This window comes from Euleptes europaea, chromosome 2 (assembly GCF_029931775.1).
Source record: "Euleptes europaea isolate rEulEur1 chromosome 2, rEulEur1.hap1, whole genome shotgun sequence".
In the NCBI taxonomy this organism is placed as follows: domain Eukaryota; kingdom Metazoa; phylum Chordata; class Lepidosauria; order Squamata; family Sphaerodactylidae; genus Euleptes; species Euleptes europaea.
This window is the reverse complement of record NC_079313.1, coordinates 81781766-81803293: the sequence shown is the minus strand read 5'-3', so window position 1 is coordinate 81803293 and position 21528 is coordinate 81781766. Positions and strand designations below refer to the sequence as shown.

Below are 21528 nucleotides of genomic sequence, written 5' to 3'. Positions count from 1 at the left end.
TTTACAAGAATACTAAGCCACCGACCATAAGTGAGGCAAAGACAGTTTTCTGTTTTTTTAAATTGTTTTTGTCTTGTCTGTCTGACAGTCTTATATTGTTTGTTTACATGTTTGTGAATTGTAATTGTATTTATATATGTTAATAAAATTAAAAAAAAGTAGGTCACAGGTATACCGACTGTACCGATTGTTATTGGGATTAGTAGTTTGCCATCTTTAGGGCTGAGAAGAAATTGAGCCCCATAAACAGTATGTCTAATAACAGGATGTCTAGTAATCGTAGCAGAATTTTGTCTTTCTCTGTAGTACATTGTTGGCTCTCTTGCCTGAGAAATATGGCAAGTTTTGCTACCTTATGCACATTTGCTCTCGGCTGTTATGATACTGTAAGTAGGATGATGTGGTTTAAATGGTAGCATATGGTATGGGTAAAGCCTAATATGTAGAGGATTCACCATTGCAGGGGGTAAAAATTTCATTGTATCTTCCTATGATTATGAGGACTTGGGCAAGAAAGGAGGTTTCCCTGAAACCAACTTAAGCATCAAATATACCCAGTGTCCTCCTTAGTAACTATATTCATATTCTTCTGAGGACTGTAAGGAATGGTTTGTACTGATAGCAAATGAAAAGTGTGGTATAAGCTGGCTTTGTTTTCTAGTTTCTTGGGCTAAGAAAAAACAGGTTGTTGGGTTATAATTATGTCTGTGATAAGGCAGTCATGTCCCCCCATCACAATTCATTCATCCTGCTTACCCCCACCCCACCCCAGCTTGTTAAAACTGGCAGAGGAGGCAAGACATGAGGATGACAGGAAGGTGAACAAGAGAAGTGGCTTCCTTCCATTGAGCAGCAGATTTAAAGGGATGGGAGGAAACTCTGGGGTTTGACCAAGAAAAAAATATTCCATCTCCAGGAACATCATTTAAGAAACAGAGTGCTGATGCAAGTTAGCCTCAAAAATTTGGAAATAGGTCTACAGTATCCTGGTGAGAATTTTTGGAGCTGAGCATTGTTGCAAGTCATTACCACCATCACCACCCAGACCAATGATAGCTGCTTTTTGAATTCGTTGTATAATAATATCCCTGTTTCTTTATTTTTGAGGTGACATTGCTCTCATTTGCCACAGAATCAGAGCACACATTTCTGGACTACATCAAAGGAGGGTAAGTAGAATCTCTCTCTCTATATATGTCATTTTCTACATTGGTCTCCAGCCTTTCTAGACCCAAGGCCAATCTTTCAGGCCCACATGGCAACATAGAACCTATCAAGCATGACAAGAAGTCACGGGTTAGGAACTATGTGACAGGAAGAGGAGGAATCAAAGTTCTGACCTTATTGGTGGAGGGGGGCTCTACACTGTAGGTGCATGTGGAGCTGGTGGGGTGAGGGTGGCCCGGCCAGGGAAGGAGAAAGCAGGCAGGAGAGCGCTTTCAGAAGGGATGTCTCTGTATCTGCCTGTGCTAAAGAGGAATCCTTTCTGCTACTGAGTGACATCACGTCACTTACCTAGTCAACATGCATGCAAAGAGTAACAGGAGAGGGAGGGCATCTTGGCCATCTTCTGGGCATGGAGTAAGGGGGTCACTGGGGGTGCGGGGGGAGGTAGTTGTGAATTTCCTGCATTGTGCAGGGGGTTGGACTAGATGACCCTGGTGGTCCCTTCCAACTCTATGACATGGCGCCATTGCTCTCTGCATGTGAACTAGCAGCATTTCCTTCCAAAAACAGCAAAAAAAAGGTGTTTGTGTAGGAGCTGGTAACCCAGTAGGTGGGGCTATGTGACCCTGCTGAGCATCACAACCCATTTGTTGAAAACCACTGAATTAAAGAGGAAAATATATTAGACACCTTTTCTTTGCCACTTTTTTTCTTTATAAGCTATAAAAGTGGAAGGGAAGGCAGTATGGTATATCCTGATCTCGTCAGATATCAGAAGCTAAGGAGGGTCAGCATTTGGAACCTCCAATGAAGGCTCTGCAGAAGAAGGCAATTGGCAAACCACCTCTGCTTCTCACTTGCCTTGAAAGCCCCTTGCTGGAATCACCGTAAGTCAGCTATGACTTGACGGCACTTTAGACATATGTGTGTGTGTGTGTTAAGTGCCGTCAAGTCGCTTCCGACTCATGGCAACCCTATGAATGAAAGTCCTCCAAAGTGTCCTATCTTTGACAGCCTTGCTCAGATCTTGCAAATTGAGGGCAGTGGCTTCCTTTATTGAGTCAGTCCATCTCTTGTTGGGTCTTCCTCTTTTCCTGTTTCCCTCAACTTTTCCTAGCATGACTGTCTTTTCCAGTGACTCTTGTCATAAGAACATAAGAACATAAGAAAGGCCCTGCTGGATCAGACCAAGGCCCATCAAGTCCAGCAGTCTGTTCACACAGTGGCCAACCAGGTGCCTCTAGGAAGCCACTAACAAGACGAGTGCAGCAGCACCATCCTGCCTGTGTTCCACCGCACCTAAAATAATAGGCATGCTCCTCTGATACTAGAGAGAATAGGTATGCAGCATGACTAATATCCATTCTAACTAACAGCCATGAATACCCCTCTCCTCCATGAATATGTCCACTCCCCTCTTAAAGCCCTCCAAGCTGGCAGCCATCACCACATCCTGGGGCAGGGAGTTCCACAATTTAACTATGCGTTGGGTGAAAAAATACTTCCTTTTATCTGTTTTGTCATCTCATGATATGACCAAAATACGATAGCCTCAGTTTAGTCATTTTAGCTTCTAGGGTCAGTTCAGGCTTGATTTGATCTATAACCCACTGATTTGTTTTTTTGGCAGTCCACGGTATCCGTAACACATACACAGACACATACACAGCTATAAAAGTGTAGGGAAGCCACTCTCAATTAACAAAACCATGCAGGGATAGAAAGTTTAAATCCTCTCTTCTTTCCCTGCAGGGCTCTGATCCACTTTGGGACTCTACAAAACACTAGTTTTGCTTAAAAGTCACTGGGAAGATCCAGTCATACATCTCCCAGCATCTCAGCTATTTGGTTCTCACCTTCTAGCAGGGTGACTGGGGATTTATGCTAGAGTTAGTCAAGGAAGGCACAGTGTACCACAAATATGAACACGTTATCTGTTCAGATGTTATGAACAGTGGGATTTCCAGACCCAACAATCTACAGCTCAGGACAGTCCAAACAATTTCAAGTGTTTTCAAGAATTCGATCCACCAGCAATATAATCTAGTTGTTCTTAAAATGTCTAGATATGCCTGAATTTCATATAATTTAAAATCCAGAGCATGCATATGAAGGTTCTATGTCAGGTACATCTCTGAAAAATTATATTTGATTTTCTTATGTAATAGCTGTGTAAAACATTTAGTTCCATTTCAGTAAAGGTATATAGCCCGCATGTGAATGCATTTTACAGTCACTGAGCTGGAAGACAAGCATATTTTTCTCTGCAGAATAATGCTCTAATTCTCTGTCACCCTAGAGACTAGAGATGAGGTATTAGAATGATGTCTCCCCCCCCCACTCCAAGTCCCCCCCCCCAAACTAAAGACAGAGAACAGACAATTCTGACAGTTTAAGTAAAGCCCTAAAGGAAAGTCTGGAGGGCTGTGAAATGTATAAATTGCATCCCATTGCAGTTTAACTGACTGAGGTTTGCATATTTATATCAGCTGAGATTGTGGTTCTTCACTGAGGTTATAAAATGCTCTACAAGCTTTTGCTTGGAATTAGGGCTGTGTACATCGGGTTTACCAAACCAAAAATAAACTCCAAAAAAGGTGTTTTGGCTTTTTTCGGGTATAATTTCAGCCAGATAGCAAAACCAGGATTCTGAGCAAAGCCAGATAGCCGATCCCCTGATACCCAAATGGGCCCCCATTTTGAATAGATGTGCAATTAATTGTTCTGTTTTGAAACTTTACTGTTATTATCTTCTTTAGTGCATCGAGCAAATCCCTATTTTGAATAATGCTTTTTATATAATAGGGTAGGGGGCGTTGGGGTTGAGTTTGTGGAACCAAGGGGGCAGTGGCCCGAAATGTTTTGGAACCACTGGAATAGGCAATGTCAACCCTTCTGTCAGATGGGCAGATGGATCAAGTGTGGGTGGGAGACCATTGGACCACTGGGAGGCATCCGGGTGATCTTAATGGTCAGTCTTGGAGGTAAGTTAGGCTGAGAATGTGTAACTGGCCCAAGGTCACCACATGAATTTTCAGGGCAGGTTGGGGATTTGAGCTTATAGTCTGAAACTCTAACCACTACACACAACACTGACTTTCACGGGGTGGCTGCTGTTGAACATTAGCAAGCAGCCACACCTAGGTGAGCCATGCAAGTCGTGTGGTAGTACGTTGTGGGTGGTTCCTGCCAGGCATGGGCCCTATGAGTCCTCTTCCCTCAACGGCCGAAACAGCCCTGAAAAGAGCCCTATCGCTTCACGCTGCCTTATACTGACAGAAACCAAGCCTGGTGTAGTTGTTTAGCAACGGCCGGAAGGCATCCATTTTTTAAAGTTACAGGCACATATTTTATCATTTTGGGATGTTATAAACCCCCCGTGGTGTTTTTGCTGTTGTTTTTTAGGTTACAGATTTTTCTGCAAACCTGGGGCACTTTTCAGGTTTGTTGAAAGATCTGTCTGGGCCATTCATAGGGCCAGTCTCCAGATTTAAGTATCCTCAGATTTGCCTGACTTTTGTTTTGTTTTTTTGCCATCAAGTCACATCTGATTTATGGTGACCCCTGGTGGGGTTTTCAAGGCAAAAGACGTTCAGAGGGGATTTGCCATTGCCTACCTCCATGTCGCGACCCTGGTATAACATGGAGGTCTCCCATCCAAATACTTGCCAGGGTCAACCCTGCTTAGCTGTTGAGAACTGACGAAATCAGGCTAACCTGGGCTATCCAGACCAGGGTAACTTAGCTATTATAATACAGATAGGGATAGTACCTTAGTCCTGTTAAGGATACAGGAGCAGGGCTAGTAAAAAAGGTGGCAACCCTCCCATAAACCTATATAGTATGGTGGGGTGACATTTGGTCCATCTTGTTCAAACTAACAAGGAGCTGTGAAGCATGTACTCTGCTTGACTAGGACTATTGGATTAACAAGCACTTTGTCTTTTTAGTTCAGATAACCACTGACTGTTCTTACAGTTCATATTCCCAGGATTGCTGTCAGAAAATATGAAGCTCTGAGCAAACATGTGTTCCCTTCCTTCCCTTTTGGTCTTGGAACTGACCACTGTGGTTTTAACCAGCAGTCTTGGCTCTTTCCTACTCATCAGGTGCCCCTTCTGATGTGGACTGCCAAGTCCCCTAGTAGCAACATCTTCAGCCCACCTGCAGGATCCATCAGACATTCTGATTTCTCTCTCACACTCTCTATCAAGTTCATTATCAGAGTAGTGGCTGATAGCTGTTTCTTCATCCGGTAGCCTCCTGAAACCAATAGGGGCAGCCAGATTCAGAAGCCCTCACCTTCATCCCTGCAGTTCTACTGCAGCCTTTTGTCTTGGGTTGAGCAAAGGCTCTTGCAGCATTCCTAGCATTCCTTTCCATCTGTTTAAAAGGTAAAGGCAGACCCCTGTGCAAGCACCGGGTCATTACTGACCCATGGGGTGACGTCCCATCCCAACATTTACAAGGCAGACTTTTGTTTTTCAGGGTGATTTTCCATTGCCTTCCCCAGTCATCTTCCCTTTACCCCCAGGAAGCTGGGTACTCATTTTACCAACCTCGGAAGGATGGAAGGCTGAGTCAACCTTGAGCCGGCTACCTGAAACCGACTTCCGTCGGGATCGAACTCAGGTCATGAGCAGAGCTTTTGACTGCAGTACTGCAGCTTACCACTCTGCGCCACGGGGCTCACTTTCCATCTGTTTACTGTATCTTTAATTTGTCCTCAATCAATTAGATGTTCAATAGCTGCTGATTAAAGTATCACATAAGCAAGCTAGTAATTGGGCAGTTTGGGACAACCAGAAATCAAACCCATGCTTTGAATCCTCTAGATTTGGGGGCACTTCCCCAATCTGACCTAATTCTGTTCTGCTGGTGTGTCTCAGAGAAGCAGCATCAAAAAAAAAAAAAGAAAGAAAGAAAAGAAAAGCCCTTTCCCTCTGGCCTTGTCTCTTCCTATCTAGCCAGCAGTTAAAGTGTTATCTTCCACTGACAGCCATGTTCTTTCATTAGGAGCCTTGCATGACATTTGAAAGAAGAGTCTGTCATGGGAGAAATTGACATTGATTGAGGGGAGGAGATGACAGGCTAGGGATCTCCTCCGAGAAGGCTGCCAAGAGATATGTCTGCAGGCAGCTTTTCAGCCATCTCTTCTTTCAGCACCAAACTACTGCTTTTTATCCAGTGGGTTGAGCCCCAGAAGTTGGACTTTGGCTTACTTCGTGCTTAGTTAAAGAAAGGATAACCTGTCGTTGACATTGTAGCCTGAAGTATGCTTCCATTTAGCATAGTTATTTATTTATTCTTTGTTTAATTCTTCAGCAAATACGGTAACAGATTACAACATCAGTGGAATCCCAAATCTATAATCATGCACACACTTACTTAGGAGTAATCCCCACTGATCTCTTTTCATGTGTAAATTGGGCTGCAGATCTCTTTAAAAGTCTGTTATTCAGAAATATGGGTTTATGTTGAATTACTTAACATTGAGAGGTATATCTGAGGAAGGTGAAGTCACCATGCCATGTTGCATGTGGCTTGAGAGATTGAGAATTGCTATAGTAAATGCGAGAATGTTACAAGAGAACCTTTCAGCCTACTAATATCCAGCAACGAATGTATGTTTGATCTGTAACTTAGTTATGTGTGTGATCCAGTTACTCCAACTGGGATTTTAAAGCATGGGTTTTGATTATTTTTCAGTTCCTGTTAACCTTGGCCAATTCACACAGAGGCCAGATGCCCTAAAGCAACTTTGTGTTTGCTTCATTCTGGTTAAACTCTTGGGACTTGTCCTAATGAAAGCTAAAGAAAAATCAGGATTGATCAAAGTTGGCCTGGTTTATCTTATCAGAGTAACACTGAAAGTGTTGAACTATAGTATTTTTGGCAATGCCTGCAGTGGGTATGGGGGGAAGGCATGACAAACACTGCATTAATAAATTAATTTTCTGATTAACATAATAAAACAGATGACTATCCAAGAAGTACACCATTCTCCTATGTAGCATGCTATGGAACAATACAGGCTTCCCAGACATTTCAGCTTGGCATCTGTCAGTGCGATGAAAACATGGAGAGCAGTGTGCCACTTGAATGCCCTTGTGCTTTTTGCTGTGAAAAAGCAGAGCTTCATGTGAGGTGGCTGATCTTTGAACCACCAAGCAGCACCACCACAGCAGGAATGAAGCGGTTTCCAGCAGAGGAACAATGTGCAAGAAAGGGGTGTTGAATTCTCTCTCCACTTGCTGTTCCCCTGCAAACGTCCCCCTTTCTTCCCTAAGAATGAAGATAAACCCATGCTGGAGGGAAAGGGATGTGGTGGGATGGGGAGGGCAACAAGGAGGAGGAGGACTTGGTTTTTATACCCCGGTTTTCTCTACCTTTAAGGAGTCTCAAAGCAGCTTACAATCACCTTCCCTTTCCCCCACCCCACAACAGACACCTTATGAGGTAGGTGGGGCTAAGAGAGTTCTGAGAGAACTGTGACCAAGGTCACCCAGCAGGCTTCATGTAGAGAAGTGGGGAATCAAACCCGGTTCTCCAGATTGGAGTCCACCGCTCGTAACCACTACACCACGCTGGCTTTATCTCTCTCTTACACACACACACACACACACACACACACACACACACACACACTGCTTTCATGCTGTTTGGCAGCCATCTGTATTTCAAGACGCAAGTCTGTATCATTCTGCCCTGAGGCAAAATATTCTTTATAGGTTTGCTAACCTGAATCATTAAGGTGATGTAATTTTTTTTTTTTTGCAGGACCCAGATCAATTTCACAGTGGCCATTGACTTCACAGCTTCCAATGGTGAGTTTTTAATAACATATGTTTTGCTGAACGGTGTTACATTTTTGCGTACTCAGACAATTTTCCAATGTTTAAGTAATATAATTTGTGACTAGTGTATTTAGAGGTATTGACTCACCTGTATTTATTGCAGTCATTACATCTTGTAAGACAGGCAACATCTAGCTAGTTTGCTCAGCAACAAATTGGGGAACATCATTACAGTAAAAAAGAGAACATGCCCTTGTGTATGATTTTGGATGTAACTGCTGACTACATTTGAATGGGATCAAATACCTGAGGCCTTTCATCCAGGATTCATCCAGCAACTCTCCACTTTTATGGGGAGGGGAGGCAGCAAATGACAGCAAAGATTCCCAGTAATTTATCCTAGCCCTGCAGAGAGACAAGGTTGGGCCTTCTGCATGGTTGGGGTACTCCCAAGGTATGCAGAACAATATTAATTTACATTTTAAAGGGGGGAGGTAAATGGTCTGATAAGGGCTGATCAATGCCATTTCTTTCTAAAAGGCATGGAATATTGAGGTCAGGAGAGAAATTAACCTGCTTGAGACTTTAGCATATAATCTGAAAGGTTTGCAGGGAGGGTTCTGGGTGTTCATCCTCGTAGCTGTAATTCCTCACCATCAATCTAGGATGGAAAACATGTAATGTCTCTGATTACTCTAAAAATAAAAGAATCCATGTAGAAGGAAAGAACTTCTAATCTTAATTAGACACCCCACACACTCTCTTTAAACTGTGAAGAGTACAGAGTCTTCAACACCTTAAATCCTGCCAAGATGGAAGTGCTACTGGTGAGTGGAAGGTCTGACCCAGGACTTAAGGTGTCAACTGTTCTGGATTGGGTTGCATTTCCCTTGAAGGAGCAGGTCTGTATTCTTGGAACCAGACCTACTGCTGAATAAGCAGGTGGCAGCTGTGGCCAGGAGTGCCTTTTATCAGCTTTGACTAGTTAGCCAGCTGCTGCATTTCCTGGGCAGAAAAGATCTGCCCCCTGTGGTACATGCCCCACTTTCAGCTATATTGAATTAGTGCAATGCTCTCCATGTGGTGCTGCATTGAGAAGTGTTCAGAAATTTCAGTTGATGCAGAATGCTGCATCACTTAGGGTTGCCAACCTCCAGGTACTAGCTGGAGATCTCCTGCTATTACAACTGATCTCCACCCCTCTGTGATTCCTCCTTCCTACCCTGTGCTTTAATTGCTGTTTTTATGTTTTTGTATGTATTTTAGCTCTGGTTTTAACTATTTTAATGATGTGTTTTTGTTGGTTTTAATAGTTTTTAAAATACGGTTTTATTATGTATGTTGTAATTTTTTAGCCACCTTGGTGGCCCTTGTCAGGGCAGAAAGGCAGAATATAAATTTTGTAAAATAAAAAAATACATAAAAGTTATGAGGGAGAGAAAATAGGGTCGGGGGGTTTACCCCATATTGCACAGGTAGGATGAGATAAAAGTTTGCCCCTCCTCCTCCATGTCTGGGGAAAGTTGCTCAACTTCCTGCTCACCTACCCTCAAATCCCAGCAGTCAGGGTTTCAGAGCAGTTGCACTACAGCTCTAAACTGCCAAGGTTTGGGCCTAGTGGATCGGGATGCTGTTCATCTCGATCCAGGTCTTTACAGTCTTGTGCTCTTGCTATGTGGTACGGAGACTTTCCCAGTGGTTGATCCTCCCTGAGATTCCTCACAGGCAGCCCCCCCCCCCACAAACATGTATTGCCTGAGTAAATAAGACTGCTGAGTGGCCACTCTTTTTAACCAAATTCTGAGGAGAATTAATGCTTTAGGGAACTGTATATGTCATAAGAGAACCCATACTGACACAAATTGCATGGACCAGCTTAAAACATGTAACTTGTGAGGTGTTTTCTTGCAGCTTGTGTAGTTTCCTCTGATTGCTGCCGCCACCTACCAGATGGACAGTGATGGTCCAGTGACGGTTCTGGCTCTCTCTTTCTCTTTTGTTCTTTGGCAGGCAATCCCTCGCAGTCTACTTCCCTTCACTACATGAACCCTTACCAGCTCAATGCATACGCTATGGCACTCAAGGCTGTCGGCGAGATCATCCAGGACTATGACAGTGACAAAATGTTCCCAGCGCTCGGGTTCGGAGCCAAAATACCACCTGATGGCCATGTGTCTCATGAGTTTCCCTTGGTACTGACGCCTCCCTTTGAATCACTTCAGCATTCAGGAACAGCCGTCGAGTTATACTTTATTCCAGATTCAGTCTAGAGTCAGACAGCATAGCTTGCCCACATTCTCTGATGATGCAGAAGACTTTGCTGTGCTGAAAGCAAAAACCTTGAGAAAATAAGGATATAAGCACAACCTGGCTGAAATTAGAGCAAAGGTCCATCTAGTTCTGCGTTTGTTTTTCCACAGATGCTCCCATGAAGCCCATGGTCGTGAGATGAAGGCCCTTTATGCTGTTTGCCCTCCCAGCAAATGTATACAGAGAAATCAAGCCTCCGATCATGGAGGTTTCATTTCACTATCAATGGCTAACAGCTGTTGATAGTCCTTCCCTCCATGCATTTGAACAATCCCTTTTAAAATACCACATAAGGTCATGGCCATCGCCGTACCTTGTAGCAGCTAATTCTGTACAGCGTTGTGTAAAGAAGTACTTTGAGTCTTTGCTTTCCTGGATCATGACTCGATTCTCACTGAGGTTCCTGAGGTTGGATTAGTACAGAAAGTGGGTTTGAAGTGCTTCCTTTCTCTAAGTCTTAGGGCGAAAACCCACGGTCGCTTGAGCCTCCTTTCTTCCCTGTTCCAGCCAGGATTTAGCCAGGATCGAACGCACATCCGTGCGTTCGATCCTGGCTGAATCCTGGCTGGAACAGGGAAGAAAGGAGGCTCAAGCGACCGTGCGTTTTCGTCCTTAGAGTTTCCACGTTTGTAACATTGGTCTTTTATGCATGGCTGTTTCGCTTGCCGTCACCCCTCCAACGACTTTGGGTCTCTGTGTTGATTATGCATGCCATTTCTGAGTATCAGAGGTGGCCTCGCTCTCCCCCTGAGTTTCCCCACATTTTGCCCGTGTTTTCAGAGACCTGTTTTATCTTGAATTTTAAAATGTGGACAAAACGCGGGGAAAGACAAGGGGCGAGTGAGGCGACCTCTGAAGGTCAGAAACGGCATGCATACAACACCAAGACCCGATGTTGTAGGAAGGGTGAAGGCGAGTGAAACAACCATGCATAAAAGACCATTGGTTCTTGTAGGTTATCCGGGCTGTGTGACCATGGTCTTGGTATTTTCTTTCCTGACGTTTCGCCAGCAGCTGTGGCAGGCATCTTCAGAGGAGTAACACTGAAGGAGTAACACAGGGTCTTATTCCAAGACACTGAAAGACTGGACAATTCTACCAACTATTTTGTCAGATTACACAGAGAAGCCATTGAAATTCATAAACATCAGCACAACTTTAATAGAAAAGAAGAGAGTTTAAGAATGAATAAGGCTTGGCTTCCTGTCCTGAAAACCTCCAGACTAACCAAGACTACAGTCCACAATAGCCATGCGGATTAGCTTTGGATTTCACACATTAACAGATCACTTCAGGATACAATGGTTCCATATTAACATACCACACCCTCATTAGCACATTATCTTGATACTTACAGGACAATGATTAGCACATTACCTTTGATACTTTTTGCAGGACAATGATTCAGCTCAAACCCCACCCCTTTCTGACTATATATTACTCTTCCTACACACTTGACACTGAGAGACACTGTCCTTCAGTGTTACTCCTCTGAAGATACCTGCCACAGCTGCTGGCGAAACGTCAGGAAAGAAAATACCAAGACCACGGTCACACAGCCCGGATAACCTACAAGAACCAATGAACTCTGACCGTGAAAGCCTTTGACAATATAAAAGACCATTGTTCCCAGTTCGAGATCCAAGAAAGATAAATGATTGTCATGCCTCTCTATCTCCAGGGAGGCTGTTCCTATAGCATCAGGCATATCTGTGCTTCCTGCCAGGAAGCATCCTTCATTCTCAAGTCTTTAGATAACCGCCTCTGTCTAGAATGTTAATCTATGCTAATGAACAATTATCAACAGGTGGATGTTGAAATAAGGGTGAGAATCCAAAGAGAGCAAGGAAGCAGCCTCTAACTAGTACTTTCACTCCAGCAGTGTCTCCCTTTCTCTGCTACAGAACAGCAACCCTGACAATCCTCACTGCAGTGGGATAGAAGGAATCCTCGAAGCCTATCACGACAGCCTCAAGAACGTCCAGCTCTATGGCCCAACTAACTTTGCACCGGTGGTTAACCATGTGGCTAGGTATGCCCCTCCTGTCCAAGATAATCATCATGAAGCACAGCAGAGATCTTCTGCGGTTTGCATTGAGGTGTGGGCGGTAGGGAGCCTAATTCCGTCATTGCGGGCTGATTCAGACGACCTCTTGCATCGCAGTGTCTTCTTTCAAACTCACTGCAGGTAACTGTGTGGAGATCCAGTCACCCAGGATATCTAGCTGTGAAATGACTCGTGTTACCACATCCCTGCAACCCAGTGAGAATGTGGGATGATGTGGACACATGAACACATGAAGCTGTCTTATACTGAATCAGACCCTTGGTCCATCAAAATCAGTATCATCTACTCAGACCGGCAGCAGCTCTCCAGGGTCTCAGGCGGAGGTCTTTCACATCACCTACTTGCCTAGTCCCTTTAACTGGAGATGCTGGGGATTGAACCTGGGACCTTATGCATGCCAAGCAGATGCTCTACCACTGAGCCATGGCCCCTCCCCAAGTTCACCTTACTACATAGCTACAGGTTTGCCCTGATCAGTTCATAGCCCAACCCCTTGCCCCAAATAGGACACCTGAAGGTGCGGTAACTGACAACATCAGACAGTATGAAAGCAGACTGTTGATTTTTAAAAAGTATTGTTGAAATCTGTTACGTGGCTTTGGGAAACTAAGAAGGTCTAGGCTCAGTTCACAACATAGTTTTTTTTTTTTAAGATGAAGACATGATCTGACTTTTTTATTGTGTTTACACATGTTGAACTTGTCCTGTGAGTGTCTGAACAGGTGTCAAGTGCAGGAGAGGAGAGAGATCTTGAGCACATATGGTTGACGGTTCATCTTCTGTCATCTCCTTGTAAAGGATCCCAGGAAGCAGCAAAGTAGCCAAGAGAGACAAAGATTTCCTCTGCCCCCACCCCCTACATCCAGAAGAGCACAAGAGTAGGGGGCAGCCTTACTGTGTTTAGCTAATGGCAGTCTTTGGGCTTACAGAATGAGGGGGTTTTAGTATAGCATTCATGAGGGGGTATAGTGTGTGTGTGTATATATGTGTGTGTGTGTGTGTGTGTGTGTAGTGAAGTATAGCATTGCCTCTGCTCCAGTATTCATGTGATCTCCCCTCTACTCAGGTATGCAGCTGCCGTGCAAGATGGTTCCCAATATTTTGTTTTGCTCATCATCACTGATGGTGTGATATCAGACATGGCTCAGACGAAAGAAGCTATAGTCAATGTAAGTAGCACAGATTCTGCTTCCTGCGTGTGCCACAGGATTGTAATGGGTCTGTAGGTTCTGGTTTGGAAAGCAAGCCAAACATTGCCTGGTGCTGATGTGCTTCTGTCTGTCCGGGTGAAAACCTTTCCACTTTTGAAAGGCTGTGAAGTATATTAGGAAGTTCATGTCCCTGGTTTGCTTCTAGATGGGAACATGATATGGCATTATAGTACCACAAATCTCTTTTCAGTGCTTGAAAAAAAAAATCTCCAGAAATAGTCTAGGAATTTTTCTGCCAATGTATTGCTTCTGTTGCCCACTTTTAGCTGCTTTCTGACTGCATATTATGTTATTTCTGTAACACTTCTTCTTCTGTTCATATTTAGCATTCAGATAGGGCTTAGACTGTTTCACATGCATTGTCCCAGTATCCATTTCAACAGCCCTATAAGATAGGACAGTATAATCACCCAGATGTTACAAATGGGGGACCCCAAGCCATCCAATGACTAGATGAATGAGATAAGATTTGAAGCAAGATTTTCCCAGCTCACTCTATCACTATAATAACATCAGCGCGCCTCTCAGGCCTCAATGAAAAGTTAAGGCTCACCCAGGACTACTGTTTTTTGGCTCGAGTGAGCTTTGAAAAAGGGTTGCCAGGTCCCCCTTTGCCACCGGCGGGAGGTTTTTGGGGCGGAGCCTGAGGAGGGCGGGGTTTGGGGAGGGGAGGGACTTCAAACACCATAGAGTCCAATGGCCAAAGTGGCCATTTTCTCCAGGGGAACTGATCCCTATCGGCTAGAGATCAGTTGTAATAGCAGGAGATCTCCTGCTACTACCTGGAGGTTGGCAACCCTACTTTGAACCCGGATCTCCCAGCCTGTGAAGACCGCATGAAATGTTAGTGGCTTCTTGTTTGCCCCACAATATGCTTTAAGTACCCAGCAGCTTCCTCAGGCCATTTCCCCCTTTTCAGTGTTTGCCACCACTTTGACCCCTTTCCATCTATGGTACTCGGGAATGAAATAGTGATGAGTGTTGCTTGTTATTAAGCAACTGTTGTCGCAGTCCCCTGTTACGGTGCAGCCAGAGATCAGCTCAGGCAAAGAGTTCTTATTATTACTGCTTCTGTGTTTAACTGGCAAGAACAATCAGTGACTGCTGGAGGGGAAGAAAAGAGAGCTAGATAATTTGATAATGAGGCCGAGAGAGTGTGTTAAATACAAACAAGGTTCCTAAAGGCATTAGTGGAGGCAGAGTGGAAAGCAGGGAGGTATCACTATGATTTCTCCTCCCTTGTGATAAATTACATAATGGCAAAACCCATTAGCAAGTAAAAGAACATTAGGGTCATGGAGAGAGTGTGAAAGTTTGTCTCTAGGCAAACAGAAAGTTTTAATCTGATAAAATAGAAAACTGGGGAGGGGGGGTTGGGTGTGCTGTATCTTCTCCTACTGCTTGTCATAGCCCAATAGCTGGGAAACCTCTGCCTGAGACCCAGGAGAGCTGCCGCCGGTCTGAGTAGACAATACTGACTTCGATGGACCAAAGGTCTGATTCAGTAGACGGCAGCTTCATGTGTTCATGTATGTATCTTTCTGTATGGTGCCAGTAGTCAGTTGTTACCCAGGACTAAATCTGCTAGTCATCATGGCGGAGAGTATAAACCACACTGATGTTGTCTACATAAACAACTGGATGCTGCATTTTGTTTTTTAAAAAAGGTCCAAAATCTGGAAGCAGAGAACATGATCAGAATTAGATATGTAAGCATGCCAACAAAAGACTGATAATGTTTTGCTGGATTGACACTATACCAGGGGTTCCCAGCATGGGTCCCACACAGTCCTTTCCTGGCACCCACCAAGGGTTTTTTAAAAGTGTTTGGGGACAGGTGGGGCTTTCACCTAGCAAGGCTTCTGTTTGGCTGTTGCGGATTTGATTGGCTGTGCAGATTTTTTAAAATATATTTTAGCAGCAGCTGCCACAAGGATCTTGCCTTTGTGTCTGAAGATAAGCTGGGGCCGCCATCCCGTGGCTGTGTCTCCACCTCGTGCAGCAGCCGTTTTGTGGCAGCCGTTTTGTGACTGCGCCCATCATGCTGTGTCAGAATTCCAACGGTGCCCACAGGCTCAAAAAGGTTGGGGGACCCTGCACTATACTCTAGCTAACTGCTAACTTAGCCAAAGTAAGCATTTATAATCCAAAGTCTCTCCTCACTGTTAATGCTGCCTATGGATTGAAGGAGGAAAGATTCCACAGCCAGAGTCTTGTGCCGTGACGTAGCTGTCACAAGAGCTGGCCTTATGAGTTGCAGAAACAGCATTAACTAGAACATGTTCTCCATGTGTTGGTCTGGCTGGGAGTTGCACTGCTACCTGTCATGAATGAGTAATTGAGCATTCGAAGTACCATCGGTTGATACAAAAAGGAATCTCCCAAAATGGCCACATATCTGTAAAAGGCCTAGATTGCTATAATCTTAAATTTACCAGCAAGACTGTCTTCAATTCTGGGTATCTCTGCTCAACAACACAGTTACTGTCCTATTAGCTTTACTCCAGATATTTTCTCTTAAGTAGCACTAACTGGACCTATACTGTAGCCTGATTTCTGATGTATTATATTTCTGTCTTAAATGCATGCTCTTTATCTTTTCCATTCCCCCATCTCAAATCCTCCCTGACAACCCTCTCTCCCACAAACCCTCCTATTCTTCCTTGTTTCCTGGTGGGGCTAAGGCTGCCAAGCTTCCAATGTCCATAATCATTGTGGGAGTTGGACAGGCTGAATTTGATGGTAAGAACCTAATTTGCTTTCCATGACTTTATTTGCAACATGATGACTTTCAAGTGCTTTAACTAAAAGGCCTCTCCTATAGTCCTGCTATACCAGGATCATTAACTTATGCTTACGCAGCAAAGTCAGCAGCACAGTGGCCATAGAAAAAGAGCAGTATGTAGAAACACTAACATATTTTCACAGCACTCTGGCATCTTTGCCAGTGCTCAAAAATCATAGCATCACATTGTGATAACACCCACATAAGCCATGCATGGATGAGACATAGTGATAGCCAAGCAACTTCATGATGCCACCCAACCCAGTACACACACACACACACACAATGCACAACCAGGACATAAAGAAATCACAGTGCTCCCCATTGTATAAACGACCATGGTGCAGCAGCTTCCAGAGGATCAGCTAACACCAGTAGCCACAGACTCTGGGCTTTTGCAGACAGAAAACTCCTGGTAGCCTAAAAAGCAACATGTAAATACCTGCCCTTTTTTTTGCCAGGGCGAGCATTAGAGTCAACCGGTCTGATGTGGTAGGAGGGAACCCTTTCCCCTCCCTTCTCAATGACCACATTATAAAGAACAAGCATATCAAGGCTGTTGTGGTTCCCTATTTGCTACCCATCTTGAGAACAGTGACAAAGGAGAGAGTTGCAGTGGCTTGGATCCAGTGATGCACAAACAGAAGCACAAACAGACTTAGTACAGTTCTACTGGGAGGGGCTGTGGCTCAGTGATAGAGCATCTGCTTGGCATGCAGAAGGTCCCAGGTTCAATCCCTGGCATCTCCAGTTAAAGGGACTAGGCAAGTAGGTGATGTGAAAGACCTCTGCCTGGAGAGCCACTGCCGGTCTGAGTAGAAAATACTGACTTTGATGGACCAAGGGTCTGATTCAGTATAAGGCAGTTTCATGTGGTCATGTGTACTTGTACAATATCTTGTGCAACATCTAGCACTTTCCTCCCTATCTTATATTTTAATAGCGAAGTTAGCAAATCATTGGATACTTAAATCTGGTGAGTCGAGCGGTGAATGGACAAAATGGATTTTTCTATAAACCTGAAAAGGGCCCCAGGTTTGCAGACAAATCTGAAATTTAAAAAAATACATTGGGGAGGTTCAAAATGCCCAAAAATGGTAAAAGGAGGACCTGTAACTTTAATTAATGTATTCCCTTAGTGGCTGTTACTAGGCGACCACAGCATTCCAGGCTTCAGTTTCTGTGAGTAAAAGGCAGGGGGAGGGCCCTTTCCAGGCCTATTTTGGCCTTGAGGGAGGGCTCATTGGTGCCAGGCCTGACTAAGGTTGCCAGCTCCAGGTTGGGAAATTCCTGGAGATTTTGTGGTGACGTCTGAGGAGGGGCAGGGTTTGGGGAGGGAAGAGGCCTTAGCCAGGTATAATGCCATAGACTCCACCCTCCAAAGCAGCCATTTCTTCCAGAGGAACTAGGGTTGCCAACCTCCACATCAACTGGAATTACAACTGCTCTCCAGATTTCAGAGATCAGTTCCCCTGGAGAAAATGGCTGCTTTGGAGGGTGAACTATATGGCATTATACCCTGCTGAGGTCACTTCCCTCCCCAAACCTCACCTTCCCAAGGCTCCACCCCCAAATCTCCAGAAATTTCCCAACCTGAAGCTACTAACCCTAAGGGGAAACTGATCTCTGCAGTTGGGAGAATCTATTGTGATTCCAGGAGCTCTCCAGGCCTCACCTGGATGTTGGCAACTCTAGAAGGAGAGAAGGAAGCAGGAAAAGGGGAGAGAGACTGGGAGCTTTCAGGAAATGGAAAGAAGAAATTGAGAGGGAGGGGGAAATGTGATGCCTCCCACAAGTCCTTGCCGGTTCCCACTTGTATATTATAGCGCCCAGAAATTGGTTGGACAGGATCTTGTACAAGTGAAAACATAAGTGGGGATCCCATAAGTTTGACCTAGTGAATAGCACAAGTGGAAATTGTGTGCTGGCTCCAACCCAGTGTTTGTAGCAGAGCCTCAGTTGTGGGGTGAGTCCTGATAGCATCACAGAGGAATGTAGTTGTCAATCCTTTTTGTGTGTGCAGGTCCCCTGTGCCTTTGAAAGCTGTATGATCGACAGAAGATCAACAGGCACAGCTGTTTCTATCACTGCATCTCCAGGCTGGGTGAAAATGCAGCTGTTCTGTCACTGTCCATCATAGTCTCTGGAAAGGTACAGGAGACAGGTGCAGTCCCTTGGCTTACCGTTGCACATCACCTTGCACCTGTTGCTACAAAGAAACATCATCCACAGACCATGCCTTTTGCAGAAGCTCTGCAGTTTTGCACACCATGACTTTGATGTTACAAAGTCTTAAAGCTAAAGCATTCCTGGCTGTTTCTCAATTCTCTTGAATATTTCCCAAGAAGAAAACCCCACTGCCCCTTTGAGCAGCTTATTCTTTTGCTGGGTTGCTCTTATAGCTGAGGTTTTTAAAAAATCAGAACACAGTCACACATGCGTATAATAGGATGTACACAACACGGCTCATCAATTTTGGTGTGGTTCACATGCCAAACCATAATTTGGTGTTTTATGCACAAACCTGGAAGGGCCTCAGGCTTTGCCCTTGTGATGGCTTCTGCCTTCATGCACTGCATGTGAATTAGCTGTTTCCACTGTTTTGCAAACCGCAGTTTGCCATGACCATGGTCTCGAATACTGATTTGCTGGGCAAGCACAACTTATGCTGTCCTGGTTTGGATATACTGGCAAGTTAGGGTTTCCAAAAAACCCAAAATAACTGATTAGTGCAGTGTGATGGGGGAGGAACAATTACACGGGTGAGCAAAATGTTCCTTCAAGGCTCACTCGTATACAGTCTAGCCTTGGTGCTGTATTATGTATGAAAATTGCCTGTACTGTACTTGCTGTGTAGCTGAATTACAGATTATGCATACACAGAAGAAGTTAGAGGCAGCCGCAGGATAATCCATGTATGTATGCTTTTGCCAATAAGGATTTAAGAAGTCTCTGTAGGCTTCATTTAATAAAGCATCGTTATCCAACCAAAGTAATTGCTAGAGGTGGTGCAAAGCATCGGCTAAGGTATCTCATGCAATTGTTGAAGCCATCAATTACAAATCTCATGCCTTATATTCAGGAGCAGCCTGAGAAGTAAAAAGGGCCCTGGAACAACCCTGGCTGACGTGGCCCCTGTGGAGCTGCAGTCCAGTGCTGCAGGGGCTACTCAGCTCAGTGGTTCAAACCAGGGGCATTAGCTCACCCATTACTCCCTTCTAAAAATTGGCAGCAGTGAGGGAGAAGGCAGCTGGTGAACCGATACCACTGCCAATGATGGGGCTGAGCCAAATGGCCCCTGAGGCTCTGGCAGAGATGCCAGAGCTTGGCTGTGTCAGCTCCTGGCCACCAGCAGCCCTCTACAGCAGTGGCCCCACTGGTAAATTTACCTGTAAGATAAATGGGCAGTCTACCCCTGCTTGCTTTTGATAGTCTCCAACGTTGAAATTGCAGCCTTGCAGGAAAATTGTATAATGGAATTAACACTTGTAACAGATTAATTACACCTTGCAATGAGAAATGGGCATTGATAAAGCCAATAGCGGTACAAATTGCAATAGGAACAGGGGAAATTCCAGTTCAGCTGTCCAAAAGAAAAGAGCAGAGGGATTCTCTGGAATCACCTTTTCCAGTTAATTGGACTGTTAATCTGCCAAAGTCCAGAGGTGTTTTAGGAGCTGTTAGAGCTTTTGGTTCCTTTGTACCATTTCACACTTTGCGACTAATCCGAGTTACTGTTCACCTCTCCTCGCAATGCAGCCATGGTAGAGCTGGATGGAGATGACATTCGAATCTCATCTCGGGGGAAGATTGCTGAACGTGACATTGTCCAGGTAACTAAGAAATCTTTCATATTGGTTTTAGCCCTCTTGAATGTTATGTTGTTCAAGCCAAAAGCCACCACATAAACTACTTGCCTTGCCAGCTTGAAACTATGTTCCAGTCTTGGCACAGAAGAGGAGACAATGGAAGAGTCTCTGCTTTTCAAAACTGGCTTGTGAGGGAAACTTTGATAATACCTTCAGCATGTGAGAGACCCTAGCAAGGATCAGCATCAACAGCATCCATGTTGTACTTCGTGTGACCAAAATGTGCCAGACAGGAAGTTCTGAATAAACAGTGACCCTGCCCTGACTTTTTGATCTGTTCTGGATATGGATCAATATAGCAAAGAAAATATGGCTGATAGGTGGGGTGAGGAGAAATAATATCAGACAGTAGTATTTATACAGGGCAGCCCATACTTGAGGTAAGTGAAAGTCAACCTGTCAGAAGTCTAACTGACCTTAGTTTAGCAAATAGCCCAACACAGTAATCTTCTTTCTTGTAAAGAGTTTCCTTCCATTATTGGTTATTTTTTGGAAAGCTCTGAAGTTGTTTCTTATGATCTGTTGTGTCTGTTTATCTTTCTGTGGTAGGACCTTAGCTGAGGAGGTCTGGGCATTATCTCTGCATGGAGAATGTCAGGAGTTTGACATCTATGATCTTTCTGTACTGTTTGTGTGGTTCAGTCTGTCTGGGTCAGAAAAGTACCAGTTGTAAGAATATACACTGTTTTTGTTTTTTAAATAATTTACAGTTTTGCCTTTCAAGTGTGTGATATATATGTATAATTTTCTGTTCCAGTTTGTTCCATTCCGGGATTACATTGACCGCACAGGAAATCATGTCCTGAGCATGGCTCGGCTGGCGAAAGACGTCCTTGCTGAGATCCCAGACCAATTCATCTCTTACATGAAAGGGCGGAACATCAAACCCAACCCAGCCCCACCTCCATACACCCCCACTGGCCACACCCTTCAGACCCAAATCTGAGAACAAGAAGAGGAAAAGAGCACTTGAGTCAAGTGCCTACAAAACACAAGTCACTCTCTTGTGTCCATTTCTTGTGGATAGCCGTCCAGGCAGTAAGCACACCATAACCTGAAAGTCCACAGTGTACTCTTTAGCCCCAAAAGTCCACTTTGGGAACTGGTTAAAGCTGTAATTCCAGCACACCAATATGCATAATTGGAAGCACTGATCAGCCTTGAGATGCAGCAACCCAGGGGAAATGTGGTTTTTTAAAATAAAACAGGACAAGCCCAGTCATTGGCAAGCTTCTTCATTTCCTGGTTGGGCGTAGCACCAAGATGAAAGGAGCCTGGTCTGCCTTGGCAATTCTCTTAAGGAGATCTACATCGTTCATTT

At 44.4% G+C, this 21528-nt stretch overlaps 1 protein-coding gene across 1 annotated transcript in view; it reads left to right on the top strand.

Moving 5' to 3' along the window:
* The window catches only part of LOC130494075 (copine-5), a 178718-nt gene extending 157412 nt beyond the window's left edge, over positions 1-21306 (top strand). The window contains exons 14-21 of the mRNA XM_056867722.1: positions 1108-1169; positions 7948-7994; positions 9975-10156; positions 12179-12306; positions 13409-13511; positions 16238-16295; positions 20098-20171; positions 20965-21306. Coding sequence (XP_056723700.1) covers positions 1108-1169; positions 7948-7994; positions 9975-10156; positions 12179-12306; positions 13409-13511; positions 16238-16295; positions 20098-20171; positions 20965-21153 — 843 coding nt within the window. The 3' untranslated portion in view covers positions 21154-21306. The remainder of the gene's footprint in view (positions 1-1107; positions 1170-7947; positions 7995-9974; positions 10157-12178; positions 12307-13408; positions 13512-16237; positions 16296-20097; positions 20172-20964) is intronic.
* The last annotated feature ends 222 nt before the right edge of the window (positions 21307-21528 follow it).